Source organism: Zonotrichia leucophrys, chromosome 21 (genome assembly GCF_028769735.1).
Source record: "Zonotrichia leucophrys gambelii isolate GWCS_2022_RI chromosome 21, RI_Zleu_2.0, whole genome shotgun sequence".
NCBI classification, from domain to species: domain Eukaryota; kingdom Metazoa; phylum Chordata; class Aves; order Passeriformes; family Passerellidae; genus Zonotrichia; species Zonotrichia leucophrys.
Genome location: NC_088190.1, coordinates 6,863,909 through 6,889,971, shown reverse-complemented (window position 1 = coordinate 6,889,971; position 26,063 = coordinate 6,863,909). Strand labels below are relative to the sequence as shown.

General features: G+C 49.1%; 1 protein-coding gene across 5 annotated transcripts in view; it reads left to right on the top strand.

The window, feature by feature from the left end:
- UBR4 (ubiquitin protein ligase E3 component n-recognin 4) overlaps positions 1-26,063 on the top strand; it is a 105,022-nt gene that overhangs the window by 69,682 nt on the left and 9,277 nt on the right. For all 5 annotated transcript variants that reach the window (XM_064730776.1, XM_064730775.1, XM_064730774.1 and 2 more), the window contains 27 exons: positions 1,330-1,452; positions 1,963-2,094; positions 4,359-4,702; positions 6,298-6,388; positions 7,321-7,405; positions 7,503-7,630; positions 8,315-8,444; positions 8,946-9,103; positions 9,525-9,634; positions 10,669-10,810; positions 11,477-11,558; positions 13,054-13,227; positions 13,631-13,752; positions 14,575-14,772; positions 14,903-14,983; positions 17,113-17,200; positions 17,570-17,697; positions 18,101-18,208; positions 19,048-19,167; positions 19,823-20,013; positions 20,617-20,790; positions 21,242-21,341; positions 22,154-22,372; positions 22,608-22,721; positions 23,839-23,981; positions 24,253-24,378; positions 25,772-25,966. In XM_064730776.1, coding sequence (XP_064586846.1) covers positions 1,330-1,452; positions 1,963-2,094; positions 4,359-4,702; positions 6,298-6,388; positions 7,321-7,405; positions 7,503-7,630; positions 8,315-8,444; positions 8,946-9,103; positions 9,525-9,634; positions 10,669-10,810; positions 11,477-11,558; positions 13,054-13,227; positions 13,631-13,752; positions 14,575-14,772; positions 14,903-14,983; positions 17,113-17,200; positions 17,570-17,697; positions 18,101-18,208; positions 19,048-19,167; positions 19,823-20,013; positions 20,617-20,790; positions 21,242-21,341; positions 22,154-22,372; positions 22,608-22,721; positions 23,839-23,981; positions 24,253-24,378; positions 25,772-25,966 — 3,806 coding nt within the window. The remainder of the gene's footprint in view (positions 1-1,329; positions 1,453-1,962; positions 2,095-4,358; positions 4,703-6,297; positions 6,389-7,320; positions 7,406-7,502; positions 7,631-8,314; positions 8,445-8,945; positions 9,104-9,524; positions 9,635-10,668; positions 10,811-11,476; positions 11,559-13,053; positions 13,228-13,630; positions 13,753-14,574; positions 14,773-14,902; positions 14,984-17,112; positions 17,201-17,569; positions 17,698-18,100; positions 18,209-19,047; positions 19,168-19,822; positions 20,014-20,616; positions 20,791-21,241; positions 21,342-22,153; positions 22,373-22,607; positions 22,722-23,838; positions 23,982-24,252; positions 24,379-25,771; positions 25,967-26,063) is intronic.

The window sequence follows — 26,063 nt, the reverse complement described above, 5'->3', positions numbered from 1 at the left end:
GTACCACAGGGTGTGCTCGGTGTAGTACCACAGGGTGTGCTCGGTGTAGTACCACAGGTGTGCTCAGTGTAGTACCACAGGTGTGCTCGGTGTAGTACCACAGGGTGTGCTCGGTGTAGTACCACAGGTGTGCTCGGTGTAGTACCACAGGGTGTGCTCAGTGTAGTACCACAGGATGTGCTTGGTGTAGTACCACAGGGTGTGCTCAGTGTAGTACCACAGGTGTGCTCAGTGTAGTACCACAGGATGTGCTCGTGTAGTACTACAGGGTTGCTCATGTAGTACCACAGGTGTGCTCGTGTAGTACCACAGGTTGCTCAGTGTAGTACCACAGGTGTGCTCGGTGTAGTACCACAGCTTGTGCTCATGTAGTCACAGGTGTGCTCAGTGTAGTACCACAGGTGTGCTCGGTGTAGTACCCCAGGGTGTGCTCAGTGTAGTACCACAGGGTGTGCTCGGTGTAGTGTCACAGGGTGTGCTCGGTGTAGTACCCCAGGTGTGCTCGGTGTAGTACCACAGTTGCTCATGTAGTACCACAGGTGTGCTCGGTGTAGTACCACAGGTGTGCTCAGTGTAGTCACAGTTGCTCAGTGTAGTACCACAGGTGTGCTCAGTGTAGTCACAGGTGTGCTCGTGTAGTACCACAGGTGTGCTCATGTAGTGTCACAGGGTGTGCTCAGTGTAGTGTCACAGGTGTGCTCAATGTAGTACCCACAGGGTGTGCTCGGTGTAGTACCACAGGTGTGCTCGGTGTAGTACCACAGGGTGTGCTCGGTGTAGTACCACAGGTGTGCTCAGTGTAGTACCACAGGATGTGCTCGGTGTAGTACCACAGGGTGTGCTCAGTGTAGTACCACAGGGTGTGCTCGGTGTAGTACACAGGGTGTGCTCAGTGTAGTACCACAGGTGTGCTCAGTGTAGTACCACAGGTGTGCTCAGTGTAGTACCACAGGGTGTGCTCAGTGTAGTACCACAGGTGTGCTCAGTGTAGTACCACAGGTGTGCTCAGTGTAGTACCACAGGGTGTGCTCAGTGTAGTACCACAGGTGTGCTCAGTGTAGTGTCACAGGGTGTGCTCGGTGTAGTACCACAGGTGTGCTCGGTGTAGTACCACAGGATCTGCTCGGTGTAGTACCACAGGTGTGCTCGGTGCAATGTCACCTGGTGTGCTCATTAGTGTCACCACAGTGCTTCTCAGGGCAGAACCAGCTGCAGGGTCACAATTTAGTGATTTCCCCCCCCAAAAAAGGCAAAGGACAAGACTTGGAGCTTGGTGGTTGCGGTTCTGAAAATGCAATGAGTTTCCTTTCCTTTTCTTTGCCTGGGTAGGCAGTGACAAACATCAACACTCTGCTGGACAAGGCTGACAGGGTGTATCACCAGCTGATGGGACACCGACCGCAGCTGGAGAACCTGCTGTGCAAGGTGAACGAGGCAGCCCCTGAGAAGCCCAGGTACAGGGGGGTGCAGTGCCAGAGCTCAGGTGGGCACACTGCCAGGGTAGTCCTTGCTTGGTGCTGGCAGCTTGCCTTGCTCTGCTGTCACAGATACCAGGCCTTGTCGGGGATGAGCACGTTGTCGGTGAGGGCACTAGGACACTCAGTATGAGTGATGAGCAAATTCGTTATGTAAGAGAGCATCGACACTTATACACAAATAATAAGCTTATGAATATTCTGTAAGCCAAGCAGTTACTGGTTATAACTACATGAACTCTTCCTCATTCCTTAAGGGTTAATCTCTCTTTCTCATGCCTCTTTACTGTTGTATCTACTACAGCTAGGCCAGGTAACGCTATCTAGCAGGTGCAGGGCTTGGAATTAGCCACAGCTTTGTAATTTTCCATTCTCTAGCAGCTAAATTCCCAACATCTGCCCAGGGCAGTCCTTGCCTGGGTGCTGCTCTGCTGTTGTCATTTTTGTGTGGAGCCTCCCTTTGTGACTCCTCTTTGCTTTCCCCTTCCAGGACGAGTCTGGCAGCAGTGGAGGGATCAGTTCTACCTCAGCCAGTGTGAACAGGTACATCCTGCAGTTAGCCCAGGAGTACTGTGGGGACTGCAAGAACTCCTTCGATGAGCTGTCCAAAATCATCCAGGTACAATGGCTTTGCTTTGGATTTGGGCCAGGTCTTTATTGGGAAAGAAAACCCCCAAGATGTTGCCATTCTTCATTTAATGATATCATTAACAGCAGGTGATCAGCTGCATGTTTTCAGGGAAATAATAATAATTTCTAAAAGCTAGGTATTAATTACTAAAATTTCAGCTAGCTTGTGAAACTGTTTTTCTCAGCAGCTCCATCATGAATAGCAGGAGACTGAACAGATGGTTAATTAAAGAGAATTGAATTTTTGCATGTATCAAGTGTTTGAAAACACACCAGTCTGAAGGGTGACCTAGAGAAGTGTTTTATAAATTAAATATGTTTATGTGTGCTCAACAAGTCACATAAACACTGGGAAACCTGCTACATCATGAATGTCCTTTTGGCTGTGATATTTAAGCATATTAAATAATTAGTTCTCTCTATAAATAATAATTTACTCTGACTTCCTCTGCCAGTATTAATAGTAGTTAATACTATGGATTTATCACATTCCCAGCGTTACATTGCATGTAGTGTGAACAGCAGAGAGGATGAAGTGATAAAGTTCTGGAATGTTCTGCCTGGGGAGGTGGTGGAGTCCCCATCCCTGGGTGTGTTTAACAAAGCCTGGATGTGGCACTGGGGGCCAGGGTTCAGTTGAGGTGTTGGGCTGGGTTGGACTCGATGATCTTTAAGGTCTCTTCCAGCCTGGGGATTCTGTGAATTCTGTGATAAATGAGAGTTAGGCTGATATTCCTCATGGATTTCCCAAGTCTTCTCTTGCCATGAAGGATTTCAAGTTTGGAAACACTTGGTTGAAAATGTCAGGAAAATTAATCCACAAACACCAGAGGTTTATGTCTAAAAAAGAGACAGAAGAATCCTTTTAGTTAATTCAAATAAAGGGAGAGGCCATGGGGCACTCACCTGGGACCTCTCCAATTTTTGGAGGATGCAGCCTCCTTTATATCCTAACTTCTCTTCTCTCTTTCCCTATTTCTGAGATACTTGAGAGGTTCAGGCTTCCCAAAATGCCTGATCCCAAAGATTCCCCTCTAATGTATAACCCTTCCTTTTAATTTTTAATTCTTACAGAATTTAGGGGCTTTTCTTTCCCACTGTTTATTTCATCTTTCAATATCCAATTTCATTGGATAAAGTTTATTTGTAGAAACAAATATCTTTTTCCAATCAGTAGAATCCTTCCCATTGTTTCTTTTATCTCTCAGTGCTGGTTTTATCTACCAGCTTGTTTATAAAGACAAATCCCTCATTCCTCCTAAAAACATTTCTCCCCAAAATACTCAATGAAAATGTTAGGAAAATTAATCCACAAACACCAGAGGTTTATGTCCAAAAAGGGGACAGAGAAGTCCTTTTACTTACTTTGAATAAAGGGAGAGGCCATGGGGCATTCCTCAGATTTGTGGAGGACCCAGCCTCCTTTTTATCCCAATTTCCCAGCTGCATTTCCCTTCTCTCTTTCCCCATTTCTGAGATACTTGAGAGGTTCAGACTTCCCAAAATGCCTGATACCAAAGATTTCCTTCTAGTGTATAACCCTCTCTTTTAATTTTTAATTCTTACGGAATTTAGGGGTTTTCCCCATTGTTTCTTTATCTTTCAGTATCCATTTTCATTTATCAGCAAACGTAAAATTTATTTGTAAAAGCAAATATATTTTACCATTGATAAATCAGTGGAATCCTTCCCATTGTTTCCATGATGTCTCAGTGCTAGTTTACCTACCAGCTTGTTTGTAAAGACAAATCCCTCATTCCTCTCAAAAATATTTCTCCCTGAAATACTCAGTAAAAATGTCAGGAAAATTAATCCACAAACACCAGAGGTTTATGTCCAAAAAGGAGACAGAGGAATTCTTTTTGGCTGTATTTGAATAAAGGGAGAGGCCATGGGGCATTCCCCTGGGGTCTCTCCAATTTTTGGAGGATGCAGCCTCCTTTATATCCTAATTTCTCTTCTCTCTTTCCCTATTTCTGAGGTACTTGAGAGGTTCAGACTTCCCAGAATGCCTGATACCAAAGATTTCCTTCTAGTGTATAACCCTCTCTTTTAATTTTTAATTCTTTTTCCAATCAGTAGAATTGTTTCTTTGTTTCCATGATGTCTCAGTGCTAGTTTACCTACCACCTTGCTTGTAAAGACAAATCCCTCATTCCTCTCAAAAGCATTTCTCCCCACAATACTCAGTGAGGATAAGCTGTGCCTGGTGGTGGCATTGTGCTGGCTGACAGTCCCCCTGTGTGTCCCCAGAAAGTGTTTGCCTCTCGGAAGGAGCTGCTGGAGTACGACCTGCAGCAGCGCGAGGCGGCCACCAAGTCGTCGCGGAGCTCGGCGCTGCCCACGTTCACGGCCAGCCAGTACCGGGCGCTGTCGGTGCTGGGCTGCGGCCACACCTCGTCCACCAAGTGCTACGGCTGCGCCTCGGCCGTCACCGAGCACTGCATCACCCTGCTGCGGGCGCTGGCCACCAACGGCGCCATCCGCCACATCCTGGTGGCGCAGGGGCTCATCCGCGAGCTCTTCGACTACAACCTGCGGCGCGGCGCCGCCGCCATGCGCGAGGAGGTGCGGCAGCTGATGTGCCTGCTGACCAGGTGAGAGCTGCTCCGGGCAGCGCCGTGCTTGGGGTGCTGCCTGAGGGCTCCAGCTTTTGTGTTTGCTGTGTATTTTCCATGGATTTGTGACCTCCAAACCCCACACGCAGTGCCAGCTGCTGTTCTCCCGTTTTGGGCACACACAGCAATTCCTCTCCATCCTGGCAATCAAGGACACCTCACTGCCTCAGGATTTCATATATTCTTTATTATTTGTATTTAGAATTTGTAATTTGTAATACAACCTTGCAGTTCTTTAGTGTACAACTCCAGACTCCACACACAGTGTCAGCTGCTGTTGGGGCAGACACAGCAATTCCTCTCCAGGCCTGTTAATCAAAGACACCTCACTGCCTCAGGATTCCATATATTCATTTGATATATTCTTTATTATTTGTATTTAGAATTTGTAATTGGTAATATAACCTTGCAGTTCATTAGTGTGTAACTCCACACAGCTGTTCTCCCGTTTGGGGCAGACACAGCAATTCCTCTCCAGGCCTGGCACCCAAGGGTGTGACAGTGTCACAGGGGTTTGAGGATGAGGGAAGAGATGAGGATCTGACTCCATGTTTCAGAAGGCTGATTTATTATTTTATTATATATATTACATTAAAACTATACTAAAAGAAAAGAAGAAAGGATTTCATCAGAAGGCTGGCTAAGAATAGAAGAAGAAAGAATGATAACAAAAGTTTCTGTCTCAAACAGAGAGTCCAAGCCAGCTGACTGTGATTGGCCATTAATTAGAAACAACCACATGAGACCAATCACAGATGCACCTGTTGCATTCCACAGCAGCAGATAACCATTGTTTACATTTTGTTCCTGAGGCCTCTGAGCTTCTCAGGAGAAAAAATCCTAAGGAAAGGATTTTTCATAAAAGATGTCTGTGACACAAGGACACAGCTTCAGGATTTCATATGTTCATTTAATACATTTTTTATTATTTGTATTTGCAGTTTGTAATTTGTACTATAACCCTGCATTTCTTTAGTGTGTAACTCCAGACCCCACACGCAGTGCCAGCTGCTGCTCTCCCGTTTGGGGCAGACACAGCAATTCCTCTCCAATTCCTCAAGGAGCCCTCACTGCCTCAGGCCCCCAGAGATTCAACAAAAGGGAGCTGGGGGAGCAAACTTGGGCTAAATGACTTCATTAGCTGAAGCTGGAATTGGAGGATTAACCCCCAATATGCAAATGGACCAAAGTTATAAAAGTGTGAAAACCCGTGGCCCGTTTTTGTGTGCAGCCCCTGGGGGGCTTCATCTGCCCGAGATATACCTGAGGGCCCTTCACTAAATACTTATTATTCCCTTAGTTTTGTCTGGCCTGTATTTTAGGGTAGTCCCAAAAGGCATCAGGAAAGGCCCCTAAGGAAGGGAAAGCCTCACAGGGAGAGTTACCTTAGAATCTCAAATTGGTCTGGGTTGGAGGGACCTGAGTCCCTCCCCTGCCATGGGTGTGTTGGACAGCAGCAAAGTGTAGCCCCCAACTCCCTGTGCCTTGGTACCAGCTGAGCTGGAATCCCAGGAGCTTTTGGCATTTAGTACAAGCTGAACATAACAGTGTTGTCTTTTTCCTCCTGGAATCAGGGACAATCCAGAGGCCACACAGCAAATGAATGATTTAATCATTGGGAAGGTTTCTGCAGCTCTGAAGGGACACTGGGCAAATCCAGACTTGGTGAGACACTCCAGTGTTTTCTTGTTTCTTTGTTCTGCTTCTCTAATCATTGCATCTTCTCTCTCATGGTCTGTTTGTATGAAAAAAATTGAGTTTCAATAGGAAGTTATGGGGAAGGGGGATACCAGTCATTGGTTTTTTCTGGGTCTGGATTGAAGGCACTGGAGACAGTAGCTCATATTCACACTCAGGTGTTTATTATTTCTGAAACAGTCTCATTACTGTGAGTTCAGCAGCTCTTCATTAGAAGGCACAAAATGGCCAACAATCTCTTGGTACAAGGGCTTTTAAGACTAAACTATCCAATTAAGAGCTGACACCTGGATTATTTTCTCTTTTAACCCAATAACTGATCCCAAAGAGCTGCAATGGGGACTTTTCTGCCCAATTACAAAATGCCACCCAAACCCATGGAGAAGAAGGAAGAAGAAGCATGGAGAAGAAACCCAAAACAACACCCTGTGCCCTCCATCTTGCTGCCATCCACAACACACTAAAAACCCCAAAACCTCAATTTCTCACCCAGTGACCCACCTACACTACTCTCTATAACCTATTTCCCACTTTTGTGGATTCCAGTCTACCTTGCAGTCTGGGAGACTTTCTCCATGGATGAGGGTCAGAGTCAGTGCTGCCCTGGGGGTCAGGACACAGACACAGCAGACACAGAAATATTCCTGTGCCCTGGGTTTGCACAGGAAATGACATAAATGTCAGAATGCAGCACAGAATTTTGTGCACAGTCCCTGCTGAAGCTTCCTCAGGCAGTTCCCTGCCTCGGCTTTGCCTGTACCTCTCCAGCAGGTCACGTCCCCCCAGTGTGCATGGCACTAAGCTAACCTAGATCCATGTGTTTTGCACCTGAGTTGGTTAAAGCTGGGAGGGCAGCAGGGAGTGGGGCAGCCCAGGAGCTGGAGCTGTGTGTGTTGCAGGCCAGCAGCCTGCAGTACGAGATGCTGCTGCTGACAGACTCCATCTCCAAGGAGGACAGCTGCTGGGAGCTGCGCCTGCGCTGCGGTGAGTGTGGGCACCAGCACGGGCAGCATTGCCCCTCTGAACCCCCCTCAGTGCTGCCCAGAGCTCTGCCAGGATAATGAACAGCCCTCTCTTGCAGCTCTCAGCCTCTTCCTGATGGCAGTGAACATCAAGACCCCGGTGGTTGTTGAGAACATCACCCTCATGTGCCTGCGCATCCTGCAGAAGCTCATCAAGCCACCTGCTCCAACCAGCAAGAAAAACAAGGTACTGCCCTGAGGCTGAGCAAAACCTTGAGAATTTGCTGATTGGAGTGTGGCACGCTGATCTCAGTGAGGAATTGGTTTGTGAGGAAGGCAGGACTTGATTTTCTTGGTCACTGTTCTAGGGAAGCACGAGCCCTGTGACTGTTCATTACACACTGCAAATTACAGATGACTACTTTCTGTTTTTCACTGGGTTTTGGTGACTTTGACCACAGCTGTTGAGGGTTTACTGTTTTCCCCTCAGATCTGAGGGGGATAGACCTACTTCAAAGCCACAGCTTAGTTATTTTGGGCAGGCTTTAGGCTTTCAGCAGCTTTGTAGAATCGAGTACCTAAATGTGAAAGAATTAAGTACTTTTGACTCAGATTTTTAAATACAGAGCTACAGTTCTCATTAAAATATATTGATTGATGGCTGTTGATTTTCATTTAGGGTTAGATTTGCAGGAGAGAAGGTATTTTTCTGCTTTGATCTGCCTGTCTGATAATCACAGATGGATGTCAGTGATGGGTTTATTGATATTTCAGTAGGAATTGGAATATCTCTCTTAGTTCACCATTAACAGACACTGCATTACCCTGCTGCTGTCCAAGAGCTGCATTTGCCTGTCCCAGCCCCAGGGGTTGCTCTTTGGGAGCAGACTGTGGCTTTCTGAAGAATCACTGAGCTTTTTTTATTTGTTAGGATGTGCCCATGGATGCTCTCACCACTGTGAAGCCTTACAGCAATGAAATCCATGCACAGGCTCAGCTGTGGCTCAAGAGGGACCCCAAGGCATCCTATGAAGCTTGGAAGAAGTGCCTCCCTGCCAGAGGTGAGCCCTGTGCCCAGATTTAATAGGAATATTAATTTAATAAATCTGTGTGTCCCCAGATTTAATAAGGAATCTGCTTCTGTGGAGTTGTGTTGGCTTCTGTCCTGTGACATCTGATTCCATCCTCACATTTAGTCCTTAGAGCTGTAGCACTGACTTTTCTGGGCTGTGTGCCTCAAACCCTAAACAGAAAATGCTCTGTGCCCAAAGAGAATCAGGGACTGTAAAAAATGAAACTTGTTGCTTACTTAAATTGATAGCAGCCAGCTGGAAAGCTGATGGGATTCCTTGAGAGAGGCTCTGGGATTTTCATGAGGTTTGGAACTGAGCATGGCTCTACAGGAGTGCAAATGGCAGCAGGAGGAGATGGGGAGCACTCAGTTCCCAGCTGGAGTTTGGCGAGTTCCAGTAGGAAGACTGGAATAAATAAAATGAAAATCCTCTGGCAGTTTGCAGCTCATGACTGCTGACAGCTCTCTTGGGCTCTGCTCAACATTGCAGGTGCAGATGCCAACGGGAAAACTCCCAGCAAAGCTGAGCTTCACCAGCTCTACTTGTCAGAAAAATACGTCTGGAAGTGGAAGCAGTTCATGAGCCGCCGTGGGAAGAGAACTTGTCCTCTGGATCTCAAGCTGGGACACAACAATTGGCTGAGACAGGTAAAGGTGGGGAGGGCTCAGTCACACACTGTGGGTGTTTGCTGTCTGGGGAGGCTGGCACTCACTGCCTCTGTTCCCAAGTCAGCTTTGCAGCTGTGCTCCCTCAGAAATGCTGCACCAACGCTGATCTGGGAGTCTGTGGGTTCTTAAACTCTGGGCCTTTGATTGCCATGGTGCTCCTGTGCCTGATGAGCTGCCCCTCTGAGGGTCCTGCAGCAAAGCTTTGCTTCCTGTGTGTGTGCACCGGCAGCTCCGTGCACTCTTGAACACTTTGGTGCTGAGCAGAGCAGGAATTGTCACAGAACCAAGAAAGCGCTGCCACCATGTCACCCAACAGCCCCTGTGTTGTCCCTTCCTGTGAGCTGTCACAAGTTCATCTGTGCCCATGGGTCTGACCTGGCTTTTCCTGCCCCTGGCCCAGGTGCTGTTCACTCCTGCCACCCAGGCTGCCCGGCAGGCTGCCTGCACCATCGTGGAGGCCCTGGCCACCATCCCCAGCAGGAAGCAGCAGGTCCTGGATCTCCTCACCAGGTACTCCTGTGCTGCCACTCCTGGCAGCTCCACCAGTGTTTGTCTTCAGTTCCCAGCAGAATCTCTCCCTTCTTGCAGCTTTTCTCACACCTCTCCCTGTATACCTGCAGTTCAGGGCTCTTTTCGAGCTGGATTTTTTACCTTAATTAGTTGGGAGGGTCTGGATTTAGGGAGAGTTGGGGTTTGCTGCCTGGCAATGAGCTCTTGCAGTCTGTACCTTTTCCAGAAGTAAGGATCAGCTGTTCAGCTCTGTGGCCAACATTTCCCCCTCTTCAATGGCAGAATAATGAGTGAACTCTGTTCCAGCTGCTGTGACATAACTTACCCAGCTCAGGCTGATGGCACAGTCAGCTCCTTTTGGGGACAAATACTGATTTAGCCAGCAAGTGATGAATATCAGTGATGCTGTTAGCAAGGAGACCTCAGTGCCTCAGGAGGGGATGGATGGATGGATGGATGGATGGATGGATGGATGGATGGATGGATGGATGGATGGATGGATGGATGGATGGATGGAATGGATGGATGGATGGATGGATGGATGGATGGATGGATGGATGGATGGATGGATGGATGGATGGATGGAATCCATGGATGGATGGATGGATGGATGGATGGATGGATGGATGGATGGATGGATGGATGGATGGATGGATGGAATCCATGGATGGATGGATGGAATCCATGGATGGATGGAATCCATGGATGGATGATGGATGGATGGATGGATGGATGGATGGATGGATGGATGGATGGATGGAATCCATGGATGGATGGATGGATGGATGGATGGATGATGGATGGATGGATGGATGGATGGATGGATGGATGGATGGATGGATGGATGGATGGAATCCATGGATGGATGGATGATGGATGGATGGAATCCATGGATGGATGGATGGATGGATGGATGGATGGATGGATGGATTGATTGATTTCTGGAGGCTTTTTCTTCCTTTCCACACTGTCCTTAGGCTGGAATGTCAGCTGTGTTTCTCTTTGGGTTGTCAGCCTGTGTTTCTCTCTCCCAGCTACCTGGATGAGCTGAGCATTGCTGGTGAATGTGCTGCTGAGTACCTGGCCCTGTACCAGAAGCTCATCAAACCTGCCCACTGGAAGGTCTACCTGGCAGCCAGAGGGGTTCTGCCCTACATTGGCAGCCTCATCACCAAGGTATGGGTTTGTGTGCAGGAAATGACCTGTTAGCTTGGCTTTTTTTTGCTTTTGAAATTCCATCCCTTTGTTCTGTGCCCTGTTGCTGACCCTGCCAAGGCTCTCAAGTTCACACTTCAGTGCTGGCACCTCTGAACAGAGGGAGCCACGGGGGTTTTAGCCCCAGCTGGAGAATTCTTTAATTCTTTAACACTTTAATTAACTGCTCTGGGATTGTCAATATTGCTGCACTGCCTTGGCACTGTTGTGCAGCTCCCAGGCTGGGCTCTGAGGGCCCCTGGGGACAGAGAAGGATCAGGTGTGCTGCCATTGCTGGAGAAATGGAATTACAGCCTTTGGAGGAGCAGCACTCTGGGTTTACAGTGTTCAGAGTGGTGGGATTTTCTGTGGGGGTCCCTGCACTCCAGAGGGGCAGGTGGCTCTCTCCATGTCAGTGGTGGCTCTGAGTGCTCCTGGAGGGCCACTAGAGCCAAGCAGTGCCAGCAGGGAGAAAATGAAGGGATATTTGTGGCAGCTTTCCTCTCTTTTTCCCTTTTCCTCCCTGCTGTTGCAGTTGTGCTTTCATTTTCTGAGTTCTTTGCACTCTGTGTTAGACACCCCAAAGGTTATTGGCATTGCAGGGCCATCTTGGCCTAACAGGCTGTTAATGATTTTAATTATTTGCAGGAAATAGCTCGTTTGCTGGCCTTGGAGGAAGCAACTCTGAGCACGGATTTGCAGCAGGGATATGCCCTGAAGAGCCTCACAGGTATTCAGTGGGCCTGCAGCAGGGTTAGAGCTGGGGATCATTGTTCTCTAACAGCTGTGGCAGAATTTCAGAGAGATCTCATTCAGCTGTGTTGCCATTGTCAGCACTGGATTTTTGCCATCGATTTAGCACTTAATCTCTAAATGGATTTTTCCATAATTTTTTTGTGGTCAGTAAGAGTTTTTAGCTGAACTGTGGTAACACACCAGGCAAGCTTCATCATTTCACTTTATTACATAATCCCTGGCACCACTGTAAACACTGCTGCTTTATTCCTACCTGTTGTTCTTGCCTCCCAGTTCTATGGGAGCTTTGCTTTTATCTTCTAGGGTGTACACCCTTTTACAAAAATGTGTTGGAAATGGAAATACCTCATGAACTAGATCATTGTTTTTTGTATCCTCTTTCACATTCTTCAGCCATTAGTGGGTGAATCCATAAAGCCTGGCTTCTTGCAAGAAGCAGCATGTTGATCAGTGTGTCATGGGAAAGAATCCTTGTGTTTGCTGATTCTTTGCTTTATTGTAGGAGTGACCAGTTTGCTGATGTCACTGATAACTCATTTCACATCACCAGAGGTATTAGAAGTATGACAAGAGGAGCAGTCATCTGCTTTTGGAATAGCTTGTGACAGGAAAATGCCAGAGAGTGCAGAATTTTGCATCAAGCACACAGGAAACTCCTTAGGCTCTTTCCTCATTCCCAAACTGGTTTTCATGTGTTACAATTTGCAAGCCAAGCCAAGGCTTTTGCCTGCAACCACCCAGTTCACAGGAATGAGCATTAAACCCCAGAGTGATGGGAGCTGGAACAAGCCATTTTTGTGATACTGTGCCCTGTTTGCTGCTTTGAAATTTAGAAATCAGATTCTCTCCCACCTGCCTTGTGGGGGTCCCAGTTTCAGGGTACCAGTTGTGGGTTTCCCCAGGTCTGGATTGAAAGCACTGGAGACAGTAATTCATGTTTGGACTCAGGTGTTTATTGTTTCTTATCAGTAAAACAGTCTCACTACTGTGAGTTGGGCAGCTTTTCATCAGAAGGCACAAAATGGCCAACAGCCTCTTGTTACAAGGTCTTTTAAGACTGAACTATCCAATTAAGAACTGACACCTGGATTATTTTCTCTTTTAACCCAATAACTGATCCCAAAGAGCTGCAATGGGGACTTTTCTACCCAATTACAAAATGCCATCCAAACCCATGGAGAAGAAGGAAGAAGAAGCATGGAGAATAAACCCAGGACAACACCCTGTGCCCTCCATCTTGCTTCCATCCACAACATACAATTTCTCACCCAGTGATACACCTACACTGCTCTCTATAATTTATTTCCCACTTTTGTGGATTCCAGTCTATCTTGAAGTCTGGGAAACTTTCTCCATGAATGAGGGTCAGAGTCAGTGCTGCCCTGGGGGTCAGGGCACCCCAGAACAGACACAGAAATATTCCCAGTGCCCTGGGTTTGCACACTGCCTGAATTTCTGTGTCTTTCCAGGTCTCCTCTCTTCCTTTGTGGAGGTGGAGTCCATCAAGAGGCACTTCAAGAGCCGCCTGGTGGGCACGGTGCTCAACGGGTACCTGTGCCTGAGGAAGCTGGTGGTGCAGAGGACAAAGCTGATTGATGAGACCCAGGACATGCTGCTGGAGATGCTGGAGGACATGACAACAGGTAAAACCACCTCTGTTCCATAAATCCAGCTTTAGGATACACCAAGGTGGAAAAGCAGAGCAGCCGCACAAAGAACTTGTCTAAATGACTGCTGTGATCAGGGGGGTTTATGGCTTCCAGTATTTTCTGTTGGCACAGAGCAGTTGAACAGCATTCCTGGTCACCTCTTATCTTCCAGGAATCTCAGCCTCCTCATTTTTATGGGGCTGTTTTACTGCAGCCCAGCCATGCAGAGTAACCCTACCAAAGAAATACCTTCCATCTTTCACAGAGTGGATTCACAAAAGGAGAGAGCACCAAATTGTGGGGCTGGCTGCAGAAGGGTTTACTGCATGTGCTGAGTTAAAGGGGAATCTATAAAATTGACTGCAGTGTCCATTCTAAAGCTTCCTTTTGTTGGCAGGCACAGAGTCAGAGACCAAGGCGTTCATGGCTGTGTGCATAGAGACTGCCAAGCGCTACAGCCTCGACGACTACAGGACCCCAGTGTTCATCTTTGAGAGGCTCTGCAGCATCATCTACCCTGTGAGTGGGGCAGGGGCACACTGCCCACACTGCCTGAGCACAGCCCTGAAATGCTTTGGGAAGGGGCTTCAGGATTGTCCATGGCAGGGACACCTTCCATGATCCCAGGGTGCTCCCAGCCCAGCCGTGGGCATTGCAGGGGTCCAGGGGCAGCCACAGCTTCTCTGGGCACCTGTGCCAGGGCCTGCCCACTCTTCCCAATATCTGACCTAAATTTCTCCTTTTTCAGTTTGAACCCATTCCCCCTTGTCCTGTCACTCCAGCTCCTGATGAAAAGTCCCTCTCTGGCTTTCCTGCAGTCAGTTTTACACCATAGAAGGTGTTGTGGTGTCTCCACACAACCTTCTCCTCTCCAGGCTGAACATTCCCAATGTCCCAGCCTGTCTCCATAGGGGAGGTGCTCCAGTCCCCTCCATGGCCTGCTCTGCCCTTGCTCCAACAATTCCCTGAGTTCTCATGTTGAGAACACCAGAACTGTGTGCAGTGCTCCAGGTGGGGTCCCATGATAGAGGAGGAGAATCAGCACCAAGCACCTCTAGCACCCCAGGATCTGGTTCCTTTTCCCAGGAGCAGCTGTGTCTGCAGTCATGATTCACCATTAGCCAGTGGAGAGCTGTGCCCCAGTGATTCCCTTGGGGGGGTTCAGGTTCCCTGAGGAATTTGGTTGCTCAGTGATCCTGGCCATCCTCAGTGTGGCATGCAGAGCAGATGCACCAGTGGGGAAAGGACTGAAGGTTTAGGAACATTCTCCCATTAAAATGCAGCAATGGGAGCATGGCTAGGGAAAAACTGACTCACTGTGTGTCTGCTGCTGCTCTTTAGGAGGAGAATGAAGTCACTGAGTTCTTTGTCACCCTGGAGAAAGATCCCCAGCAGGAAGATTTCCTGCAGGGCAGGATGCCAGGGAATCCCTACAGCAGTAACGAGCCTGGCATCGGGCCCCTCATGAGGGACATCAAGAACAAGATCTGCCAGGACTGTGACCTGGTGGCTCTGCTGGAGGATGACAGTGGCATGGAGGTGAGAATTTCTGGAGGTGGGGATTGCTTGCACAGACCTGTGGGATGCTGGTTTTGGGCAGCTGGTGGTTGCTGGGGTGGTGATGTAACAACCTGAGCTTGTTCTTGACTTGTTCTTCTCTCCCTTTCAGCTGTTGGTGAACAACAAGATCATCAGTCTGGATCTGCCTGTGGCTGAGGTCTACAAGAAGGTGTGGTGTCCCACAAACGAGGTGTGTGTTACCTTTGTTCAAGTTAACAGCACAGAGCAGCTGTCCTTCACATCAACAAAAAAAATGAGGAAAAATCAAAACCACACGCGTCAGGATTTATTTCCTGGCATATAATTTATTGGGTGTAACTGCTCAGCAACTTTTGGTGCTCTGTTAGGACAGATTGTGCATGGCCCTGCAACGTGAGTGATTGCAGAGCACTGCCCCAGGTGAGCTGTGTCCTGTGTCACTCGTGACTCTTCGTGAGGAGCAGCTCTCCCTGTGCTCCCCTGGGGAGAGCTGAGCCTTTCAGTGCCTTTCAGAGCACATTTCACACTCCATCTGCACACAAAAGTTTTGTGTGTGTGCACACAAGGACACCAGACTGCTCCCTCAGTCTGTGCTTTGGGGGTGAGCCCAAGTTATTTATGCACAGAGCATCCAGTGCTTCTCCATATTTGCACTTCTGCTCTCATGTTTTTCATCAGGATCTCAAGCACTTGGCAGATTCATCCTTTTTTTGTTTTTCATTGTATGTGTTGTGTGTTTTTCACATGAATGGACCCAGCAGAATGGGTCCAGTCCACCATGTCATCCTGAGCTTGTTCCAGAGGTGGATGTGTCCAGATCAAGCTCTTCCCTTCTTTCCTTGTGACCATTCCAATAACTCCCACTGAGACCATCAGGCTCAAGCCTGCCCACTGCAAATATATTTTTAGAGGCACTTGAGATCATAAAACGAGACTGATTTGTCCAGCATTTCTTGGTCATTCCTCATTTCCTCCTGGCCTCAGATCACCTTTGAAACCTCCATTTCTGAAGCCATTTGTGGGAACTACTCAAACAAAGTGCCAGTTAGCAGTGAATGATGATAAAATGGGTCTCATTAAGCTTTATTTCAGGAACAAAGCCTGCAAAATCAAGCCCAAACCTTGTGACAGTGATAATTTTTTAACTTGGAAAGGGGGACGAGGTGCTGGTGTTAATCTGTGAGCTCTGATTTGAATCCTGACCGAGTGCTGGTGGGATGCTCCCCATGCTGCCCCTGGAGGAGCTGTTCCCGTGGGATGCCGTGCAGCTCTCCCGGAGGGAGGCAGCTCAGCTGCTGAAAGGCAGAGTTTGCTCAGCATTCCTGGGGATGAACAGCTTTCATCTGTCTTCCTTTGTGAGCACCTCCTGGAGCCGCAGCTCCCGTTCCCTGGGAGCGACAGGCTCACAAGAAACGCAACCTCAGGCCCCTTTTTGTTTCCCTTGTCTCTCAGTGGCTTTTTTTGTTCATCTGCCGTTTTACCAGGGCCCCTGTGGTGTTAATTGCTGGTCGCCAGCGTGGCCTTTGAGCAGATCTTCCCCCCGGGGCTTTCCCTGTGCTTATGTATTTGCTGTGACATTAAGCACTGCTTATTCCACATTAGGCTTAGCACGATCCCTGACAGGTTTTCTCTTGCAAGGTCTCCTGCTCCCAAATCTGGGATTTTTCTTTTCTGCTTTTTATTCAGACCTATGGATTAAAAATGGAAAGTTTCATGATATGCTGTCAGTATTTCCAGCTGGAAATGCATCTGGAAAAGTGTCCCTTTCTCAGGGTAACAGCACAGCTTCTTGGCTGTATCAGTGATGTACTGTCTTACTGAAAGCTCATTAAATTGCCTTTTACTCCTCTTCCATTTGCCATCACTGCAGATTTTATCTCTTTGAAAGCTTTCATCCAATTAGCCTGTCCTGCTTCATTTCCTGGGCTGTGCCTGTTCCCTGGATTTCCCAGGTATGCTGTGCCATAGCCCAGAGGAGAGGTTGCCATGGAAAGCAGGTGAACCCATTTTCCATGGCTGCATCTTTCACTGGTGCTGAAGGAAAGCTGGAGGAGATGGAAGAGACTGTTTATCACCAGTCTGTCAATTAACTGGCAGTGCCAAGAAAAGCTGGGCAGACCAAGGGATGAGTTACTGATGTTTTTGCAGGTGGCTCTGTTGTTTTTAATTCATCTCAGGAACAGGAAAATGAGGGAGTGAAAGATTTCCCCGTGCTACCATCAGCAGGTGGAACAGCACGAGGGAGAGCTGGGGCTGGAGTGTCTGCACACACTGGAACCAGAGCCAGGCTTGTGTCCAAGTGGCCAGAGACAGAATGAATAAAAAGCTGTGCTCTTGCAGGGGGAGCCCATGAGGATCATTTACCGCATGCGGGGCTTACTGGGAGATGCCACGGAGGAATTCATCGAGTCCCTCGACTCCACCACCGGTAATGCATTTGTCTGCTGAAAGCTGGGATTAGATTTGAAATCTGAGGTTTGCTGCAGAGCAATGACATTATTATCCTCACAGCAGTGAGCTTAAAGTTGATTGACGTTGCTTTTGCTGCTTTTACCTGCTTCACCTCGAGTGAAGGAGGATTTTACCAGCGCTTTAAAGCTGTGCTTCAGATGTGAGCACTTGCTTGGCACGGGGACCATTCTGCCCAGCCCTTCTTCATATCTCTGCTCTTAATTCTTTTTGAATTCAATACAAGTGAAGTGCCTGGAATTGCTGGGAAATGTGTGCTGCTCTGCTCTGCATTTCTGCGTGTCCCGCTGTGGCTGCTCCTGTCCTCACCACTGTGTCTGTCCTGCAGATGAGGAGGAGGATGAGGAAGAGGTGTATAAGATGGCAGGGGTGATGGCCCCATGTGGAGGCCTGGAGTGCATGCTCAACAGACTGACTGGCATCAAGGACTTCAAACAGGGCCGGCACCTCTTAACTGTGAGTGTCCCTTTGGCACTGGGGTCAGGAGTTATGGGGAGGAAAATTCCACAGACATCCCTGAGGTTCAGACAATCTCCCTTGAGCTGGAACAGCTCTTTTCCTCTCCTGTTCTTTTTGGGTAACAATTGCTTACAAGACTTGAAATGTCTAGAGCCTGAGGAGTTGGTAAGACTAAATCCTGTCTTGCTGGAGGAATTGTTTTCTGCCTTGGCCATATCTGAAAACCAAAGTTGTGCTAAGAGATATATATACACATATATATTTATGTGAAAATCTGGGGGTACTGTATCCCAGCAGTCTGCATATCAGGTCTATTATTATATTAAACTATTACTTCAGTTTCAGCAAAATCTCCCCTCGTTGTGAAGTCCCACAGAGAATCCCTTTGTGTATTTTGCAGGTGCTGTTAAAACTCTTCAGTTACTGTGTGAAGGTGAAAATCAACCGGCAGCAGCTGGTCAAGCCAGAGATGAACACTTTGAATGTCATGCTGGGGACTCTCAACTTGGTAAGGACAGCCTTGACTTCCACAAGTGGTTTTTCCATGGATTCCAGTGAGTTTAAGCTACTTCTGCCTGCCCTGCTGCCTTGTGACAGCTACAGGAGATGGGAAACATTGCTGTGCTGGCACTGCTAATTATCCTTTGGACATTCCTTATCTGTTATGGGTGGGAGTGTGGGGCAGTTAAACCAGCTGGTGTCCCAGTGCCCCTTCCCACTTTAAACCAGTGACTGCTGGTGTTCCAGTGCCCATCTCAAACCAGTGACTGCTGGTGTCCCAGTGCCCCTTCCCACCTCAAACCAGTGACTGCTGGTGTCCCAGTGCCCACCTCAAACCAGTGACTGCTGGTGCTCCAGTGCCCCTTCCCACCTCAAACCAGTGACTGCTGGTGTCCCAGTGCCCCTTCCCACTTCAAACCAGTTACTGCTGGTGTTCCAGTGCCCACCTCAAACCAGTGACTGCTGGTGTTCCAGTGCCCCTTCCCACTTCAAACCAGTGACTGCTGGTGTTCCAGTGCCCCTTCCCACTTCAAACCAGTGACTGCTGGTGCTCCAGTGCCCCTTCTCACTTTATACCAGTGACTGCTGGTGCTCCAGTGCCCCTTCCCACTTTAAACCAGTTACTGCTGGTGCTCCAGTGCCCCTTCCCACCTCAAACCAGTGACTGCTGGTGTCCCAGTGCCCACCTCAAACCAGTGACTGCTGGTGTCCCAGTGCCCACCTCAAACCAGTGACTGCTGGTGTCCCAGTGCCCACCTCAGACCAGTGACTGCTGGTGCTCCAGTGCCCCTTCCCACCCCAAACCAGTGACTGCTGCTGTTCCCTGAGCACTGCCATGTCTTGCAGGCTCTGGTGGCTGAGCAGGAGAGCAAGGACAGCGGGGGAGCAGCAGTGGCAGAGCAGGTGCTCAGCATCATGGAGATCATTCTGGATGAATCCAACGCGGAGCCCCTGAGCGAGGACAAGGTGAGTGGCTCCTTTCCCTGGATTCAGGCCTTGCACAGCCCTGCTCACAGGGATGCTGAGCTGAGGAGCTGGAGGGGAGTGCTGCTGGAGTCTGACCCTCGTTCCACTTCTGGCAGGTCTTGGCAGGCCCTGGGGAAGGGCTCGAGGAGGGCCCTGAACCAAAAGCACAGCGAGGCTGCGTCAGGATGAGTCTTGCATGGTTGGGTGAGGGTTGTTAGGCACTGCTTGGATCCTTTCCTGCCTGTTTTGGGCCACGGGCCAGTGAGAGACAAGAAAAGACACAGCTTGGCCTTGTTTTTTGGAGTGTTTTTGTATGTGTTGAAAACATGATTGATTTTCCAGCTAATTGAGAATAAAACTGTTTCTCATCTAGAGAACAAGAAGAGCTTCTCACTCATCTTTTGAAGCTGTGGGTGAACAGGAATCTGGTGTGCTTCGGGTTGGAATTATTAGACTTTTGGCTGGAAAATGCTTTAACAGCACGTGGAATAAGCCAGGAGTTGGTGCAGCCATTCCACGAGACCTCTGGGAACGAGACTAAATTTTATTTTTATCAGTGACCACCCCTTCACAACAGGAGCGGCCCACCAGCTCCCAGAGCGAGAATTTCCTTGTAGATTTATTGACTATAAATCCTGCTGCTTTTGCTTCACAGGGCAACCTCCTCCTGACAGGGGACAAGGACCAGCTGGTGATGCTGCTGGACCAGATCAACAGCACCTTTGTGCGCTCCAACCTGAGCGTGCTGCAGGGGCTGCTGCGCATCATCCCCTACCTGAGCTTCGGCGAGATGGAGAAGATGCAGATCCTGGTGGATCGCTTCAAGCCCTACTGCAACTTTGATAAGTATGTTGGCACAGCTCAGCTAAAAGCACCTGAAATGGTTTTAGTGACACATCTCTGCCTTCATCTCCTCGTTGGTGCTACTCCAGTCTAATGCCAGGTGTCGGGTGCAGGGAAAACTCGGGGCTTAATATCAGTTATTAGCAAGTTCTGTTTATTGAAGAGAGCATTAGACACTTATACAGCAAGTAATAAGCTCATGAATATTCTGTAATTTACACTGTTTATTGGTTACACTACAACATTAGCTCTTCTCTGTTCTTTAGGGGTTACATCTCTCTTTTCTCATGTCTCCTTCACTATTTGCTATCATACTACAGCTAGGTTTCAGGACATGCTATCTAGCAAGTGCAAAACTCAAAATAAGCTACAGCTTTGTACTTTTCCAATCTCTAGTCAACTAAAATTCCAACAGCCAGGCTTCAGCTTCATTTCCTCTTTCACTTCTGAGCCATTTTTGAAAGAAATGTGTGAGCTCTAGCTTGAGAAATGGGTCTTTAGAGATTATTTTGAGGTGACAGGGGCCTGAATAGCTTTTTGAGCTGGGGCAGGTACACCATTCAGTGAGAATTGCAGGCACAGTTACCATCTCTTCTCTTTGTTCAGGTATGATGAGGAGCACAGTGGAGATGATAAAGTTTTCCTGGACTGCTTCTGTAAAATAGCAGCAGGAATAAAGAACAACAGCAACGGCCATCAGCTGAAAGATCTCATCCTGCAGAAGGGGATTACACAGAATGCCCTGGATTACATGAAAAAGCACATTCCAAGTGCAAAGAAGTAAGAGTCACTATTTAATGTGTGTGGTTAATGTGTGTGACTGCCCTGGACATCCTCCTCATCCCATCACCACAATCTCCCAAGAAACCCATGAACAAGGGAGCATTCAGAGCTGTGATGCAGAGTTCTGGTGAGGCAGTGCACGTATAGGGATGACCTAAAAACCCTGAAATCTTCCCATTTGATACCCATCCAAGCTGATTTCTTGGATATCTCAATCCTTGTGTTTCCTGCCTGTCCCCTCCTGTTGCACAGCAACAGAGTTTGTGCTGTTGGTAGCCAGCTCATGAACACAAATCCCCAGGCTCAGAGCTGGCACCGTGGCCGTGCACAGCGTGGGAGTGGGAGTGTGACTGTCCCTTCATTAATGGGCTGAGCAGGGACACGGGGGAGGGAGCCATGCTGCTGGCTGGGACACTCCCCCAGCTGCTGCCTCTTGTGTTCCATGCAGTTTGGATGCAGACATATGGAAGAGGTTCTTATCTCGACCTGCACTTCCTTTTATCCTGCGCCTGCTCCGAGGCCTCGCGACGCAGCACCCTGCAACACAGGTGAGCCCAGGGCCCTGGCACTCTGCTCTGGGGCTGCAGCTCAGCAGAAACTCCTCTAAGAGTTGGCTCTACACTCATTTTTGATGGGTTTTGTTTTGCCATCCTCATCACAGTTGGAACAGTTTTGCTCACAACTTTTTTCCGCCGGAAGGTTTTGGTTCTGGTCTGAAGGGAATTCTGTTTGGGGGATAAAGCAGAGAGAAGATCCAGTTCTCCTGGGCTTACCTCTTATAAGAATGTGAAATTCTTATAAGAATTGTTAATTCTGTTTGGAATCTCAAAGTAGGCATAGGTGTGGAAGCTGTTCAAGTATTCCCTGGGCAAGTTCTGCCTTTGTAGAGCATCCTCTGGGTTTTTTGTGTCACATGACAAGATTGGGAACATGACTCTGTGTCTTTGTCTTGGTGCCTTGAGCCTCTGCTGGGCAGCTTCAGGCATCATCTGGAAAAGTCAGAGATTCTGATTTGAATATTTCCTCCTGCTGTGTGGTGTGAGATTGACACACCAGTGTGAAGAGAAGGTAATTATTGATAAGCTCCCCAGGATGTGATTGTTGGTGTTTGAAGGCATCAATACAGTGTCTTACACAAAATAAACATTTTATCCAACATCCCCATCTGAGCTGGTAATGACCAGTGCAGAGGCAAATTGCCCCAGACTGACACACAGTTTTTAGGGCCCAGGAGCATTAAAAAAGGAAGGAACAGTGGTTGCAGCTCAGTGCTGTGCCCAGCTGTCCCTGCAGGATTAGGGGGGACAGTCACTGTCCCGAGTCCCCTCCTCCTGAGCAGTGCTGTGCTCCCACCCCCCAGGTGCTAATAGGAACAGACTCCATCTCCAACCTGCACAAACTGGAGCAGGTGTCGAGTGATGAAGGCATTGGGACGTTGGCAGAGAACCTCCTGGAGGCTCTGAGGGAGCACCCCGAGGTGAACAAGAAGATCGACGCCGCGCGGAAGGAGACGCGCGCTGAGAAGAAGAGGATGGCCATGGCCATGAGGCAGAAGGCCCTGGGCACCCTGGGCATGACGGTAATGGCTGGGGGCTCTGCTCCTTTCCTCCAGGGGCTTTCCTTCCTGCCCTGCTCAGGCTGCCTCAGCAGGAAATGTGTGATTTATTGATGGATATTGCACAGCTCCAGCCTCCCCGTTTGCCTGGTGCTGCCAGGAGGGAACAGAGGAGATGGGATGGGCATTCCAGTGCCAGTGGTGGGCATGGTGTGGTTTGTCATTGTTTTTAACCTGCTTGAGCTTTTCTGTCTTCCAGACAAACGAGAAGGGCCAGGTGGTGACCAAGACTGCGCTGCTTAAACAGATGGAGGAGCTGATAGAGGAGCCAGGACTGACCTGCTGCATCTGCCGGGAGGGATACAAGTTCCAGGTACTGGGACCTAAAAGTTCTGCATAGTGGGAGCTAAAAGTTCCAGGTACTGGGAGCTAAAACTTCCAGGTCATGGGAACTAAGAGTTCCAGGTCATGGGAACTAAGAGTTCCAGGTAATGGGAGCTAAAAGTTCTGCATAGTGGGAGCTAAAAGTTCCAGGTACTGGGAGCTAAGAGTTCCAGGTAATGGTGATGGGAGATTGAAGTTCCAGGTGAGGGGAGACACATTTTCAGAGCCCTCTCAGCTCCTAAGGGGACTTGCCACTCTCTGGTTGCACAAGTGCTGGCACTGGAGGATCAGGAAGTCTCAGGGCTGGTTCTTCAGATCAGTAATTGCAGAGGTGGCTGGGGAAGGGAAGTGTGTTTTCAGTGAAAGCTGAAAAAACACAGGGCCAGTTTAAGTTTGAGGTTGGTATCAATGCAAGGAACCCCAAAATGGGGACTAGCATGCTCTGACTCTGTGATTCAGTTGAACAAATGCTTTATTAAGCTATATAATATTATACTACATACTATACTATACTAAAGAAAAACCTGTGACCCTTTCCAGCAGTCACGACACAGCTTTGACCTAATTGGTCAATCAGTCAAAACAACCATCACCAGTGTCCAATTAACAAATCCCTTTTCAGCAAACAATCTGCATAACACATTCCCACATGTGCCAAACAACAGATGCAGCAAGTGAAGATAAGAATTGTTTTCTTCTTTCTCTGAGCTTCCTCCAGCAAAAATCTTGGGAGAGAGAATTATGTCTCTGTTCAAAGAATGTGTGAATACGACAAGGTTGGGAGTGGAAGAGGTTCAATTCAGTGTGGGGTGGAAAGAGCAGGAGAGTTGCAGAGCTTGCTAAGGGAGCTGTGGGGTGGAAAGAGCAGGAGATGAGTAGCAGAGCTTGCTAATGGAGCTGTGGGGTGGAAAGAGCAGGAGAGTTGCAGAGCTTGCTAAGGGAGCTGTGGGGTGGAAAGAGCAGGAGATGAGTAGCAGAGCTTGCTAAGGGAGCTGTGGGGTGGAAAGAGCAGGAGATGAGTAGCAGAGCTTGCTAAGGCAGCTGTGGGGTGGAAAGAGCAGGAGATGAGTAGCAGAGCTTGCTAAGGCAGCTGTGTGTCCTTGCAGCCCACCAAGGTGCTGGGGATTTACACCTTCACCAAGCGCGTGGCGCTCGAGGAGTTTGAGAACAAGCCCCGCAAGCAGCAGGGCTACAGCACCGTGTCCCACTTCAACATTGTGCACTATGACTGCCACCTGGCAGCTGTCAGGTATGTGCCCACAGCCACACAGCCCCTCTCCAGGGCTGGAGGCCTTTCCAGGTGCTTTGGGATCGCTGTGGGACTCTGGGTGGGCTGGGTTGGGTTGTTGATCGCTTTGCAGGGCTTCTCCATCTCCATGCCTGCTTTAACACTGCTCAGCCCTGGACTCTGCCAGGTCCAGCATTGAGAGAAGCTGTGGAATTGTCATTTTGGGGGTGTTTCCTTAGACAAAAGCTTGCATCCTGCTGACTTGCCTGGTGTGCTCTGTCTCTTTGTGCAGGCTCGCTCGGGGCCGCGAGGAGTGGGAGAGTGCAGCCCTGCAGAATGCCAACACCAAGTGCAATGGGCTCCTGCCAGTGTGGGGGCCCCACGTGCCAGAGTCTGCTTTTGCCACGTGCTTGGCACGGTGAGTACAGACAGGTTCTTCCCCAGCTGGTTGCATCTGGCTGAGTCAGATCCTTGCCACACACTCCCCTGAAATCCTGGGATCAGAGGTGGTGCAGCTGAATCTTGGTGAAACGGAGCCATTTCAGGTTCTACCATCTCCTAAAAAAGTGCAGGTGTCTGTTTGCTCCTTGGCTTCATGTAAATAATGTCAGAGCCTCCTTAGCCCCCAGTCACAGCTGAAGATGCAGTGTTGATTCATTTGTGCCCAGTGAGCCCCTACTGTACAAAAGAAACCTTCTGACACAGTGGATTCCCTGGTGTAGATTTCCAGACTTCTCTTGGATGGTACTGAGGTAATTGGGCACCTGTCTGGAGCAGATGGAGATGCTGATGTCAGGATTCTGCTTTACCTTGTGCTGGGTTTGTAATGTCATATTAGAAATTTTAAACCTGACAAGGGGTAGATTTAGATCAGATATTGGGAAGAAAGTCTTCCCTGTGAAGGGAAGGCAAGATGCTCAGAGAGGTTATGGGTGCCCCATATCTGGAAGTGTCCAAGGCCAGGGTGAGTGGGGTTTGGAACAACCTGGGACAGTGGAAGGTGTCCCTGCCATGGAAGGGGTTGGGACTGGATAATCTTTATTGTCCCCAACTGAAACCATTCTGTGGAATCAACAGTGGCAACATCCTGGAAGCATTTCAGCCAGGAGCTGTATCCCAGGTCCTGGGCATGGGAAAACAGTATTGATGTGTGGACAGATATCTGCAGCTGGAATTGGATTTGAGTGAGCTGAAAGCCTCCCTTTGGGGAGGTTACTCCAAGGTAGCAGGGCTGCCTGTGTGAGTTTCTGTGCCATGCTGGCTGTGCTGGGGCAGCAGCAGCTCTCTGAAATCCCCCTGGGTTTTTCAGCCCAACACAAACCTGCAGGAGGGGCTGTGCTGTGGCAGGAGCAGCTCTGAAATCCCCCTGGTGTTTTCAGCCCAACACAAACCTGCAGGAGGGGCTGTGCTGGGGCAGGAGCAGCTCTCTGAAATCCCCCTGGTATTTTCTAGCCCAACACAAACCTGCAGGAGGGGCTGTGCCCTGGCAGGAGCAGCTCTCTGCAATCCCCCTGGGTTTTGCAGCCCAACACAAACCTGCAGGAGGGGCTGTGCCGTGGCAGGAGCAGCTCTGAAATCCCCCTGGTGTTTTCAAGCCCAACACAAACCTGCAGGAGGGGCTGTGCTGTGGCAGGAGCAGCTCTCTGAAGGCCCCCTGGGTTTTGCAGCCCAACACAAACCTGCAGGAGGGGCTGTGCCCTGGCAGGAGCAGCTCTGAAATCCCCCTGGTGTTTTCAAGCCCAACACAAACCTGCAGGAGGGGCTGTGCTGTGGCAGCAGCAGCTCTCTGAAGGCCCCCTGGTGTTTTTCAGGCACAACACGTACCTGCAGGAGTGCACGGGGCAGAGGGAGCCCACGTACCAGCTGAACGTGCACGACATCAAGCTGCTGTTCCTGCGCTTCGCCATGGAGCAGTCGTTCAGCATCGACACCGGGGGCGGCGGCCGCGAGAGCAACATCCACCTCATCCCCTACATCATCCACACCGTGCTCTACGTGCTCAACACGTCAGTGCCACCCCTGCCACCCTCCCCCAGCTCTGCACGGGCCAGCACAGATGGGAAATCACATCCAGTTTTGGGAGGGTTGCGCATCCTGAGCGGG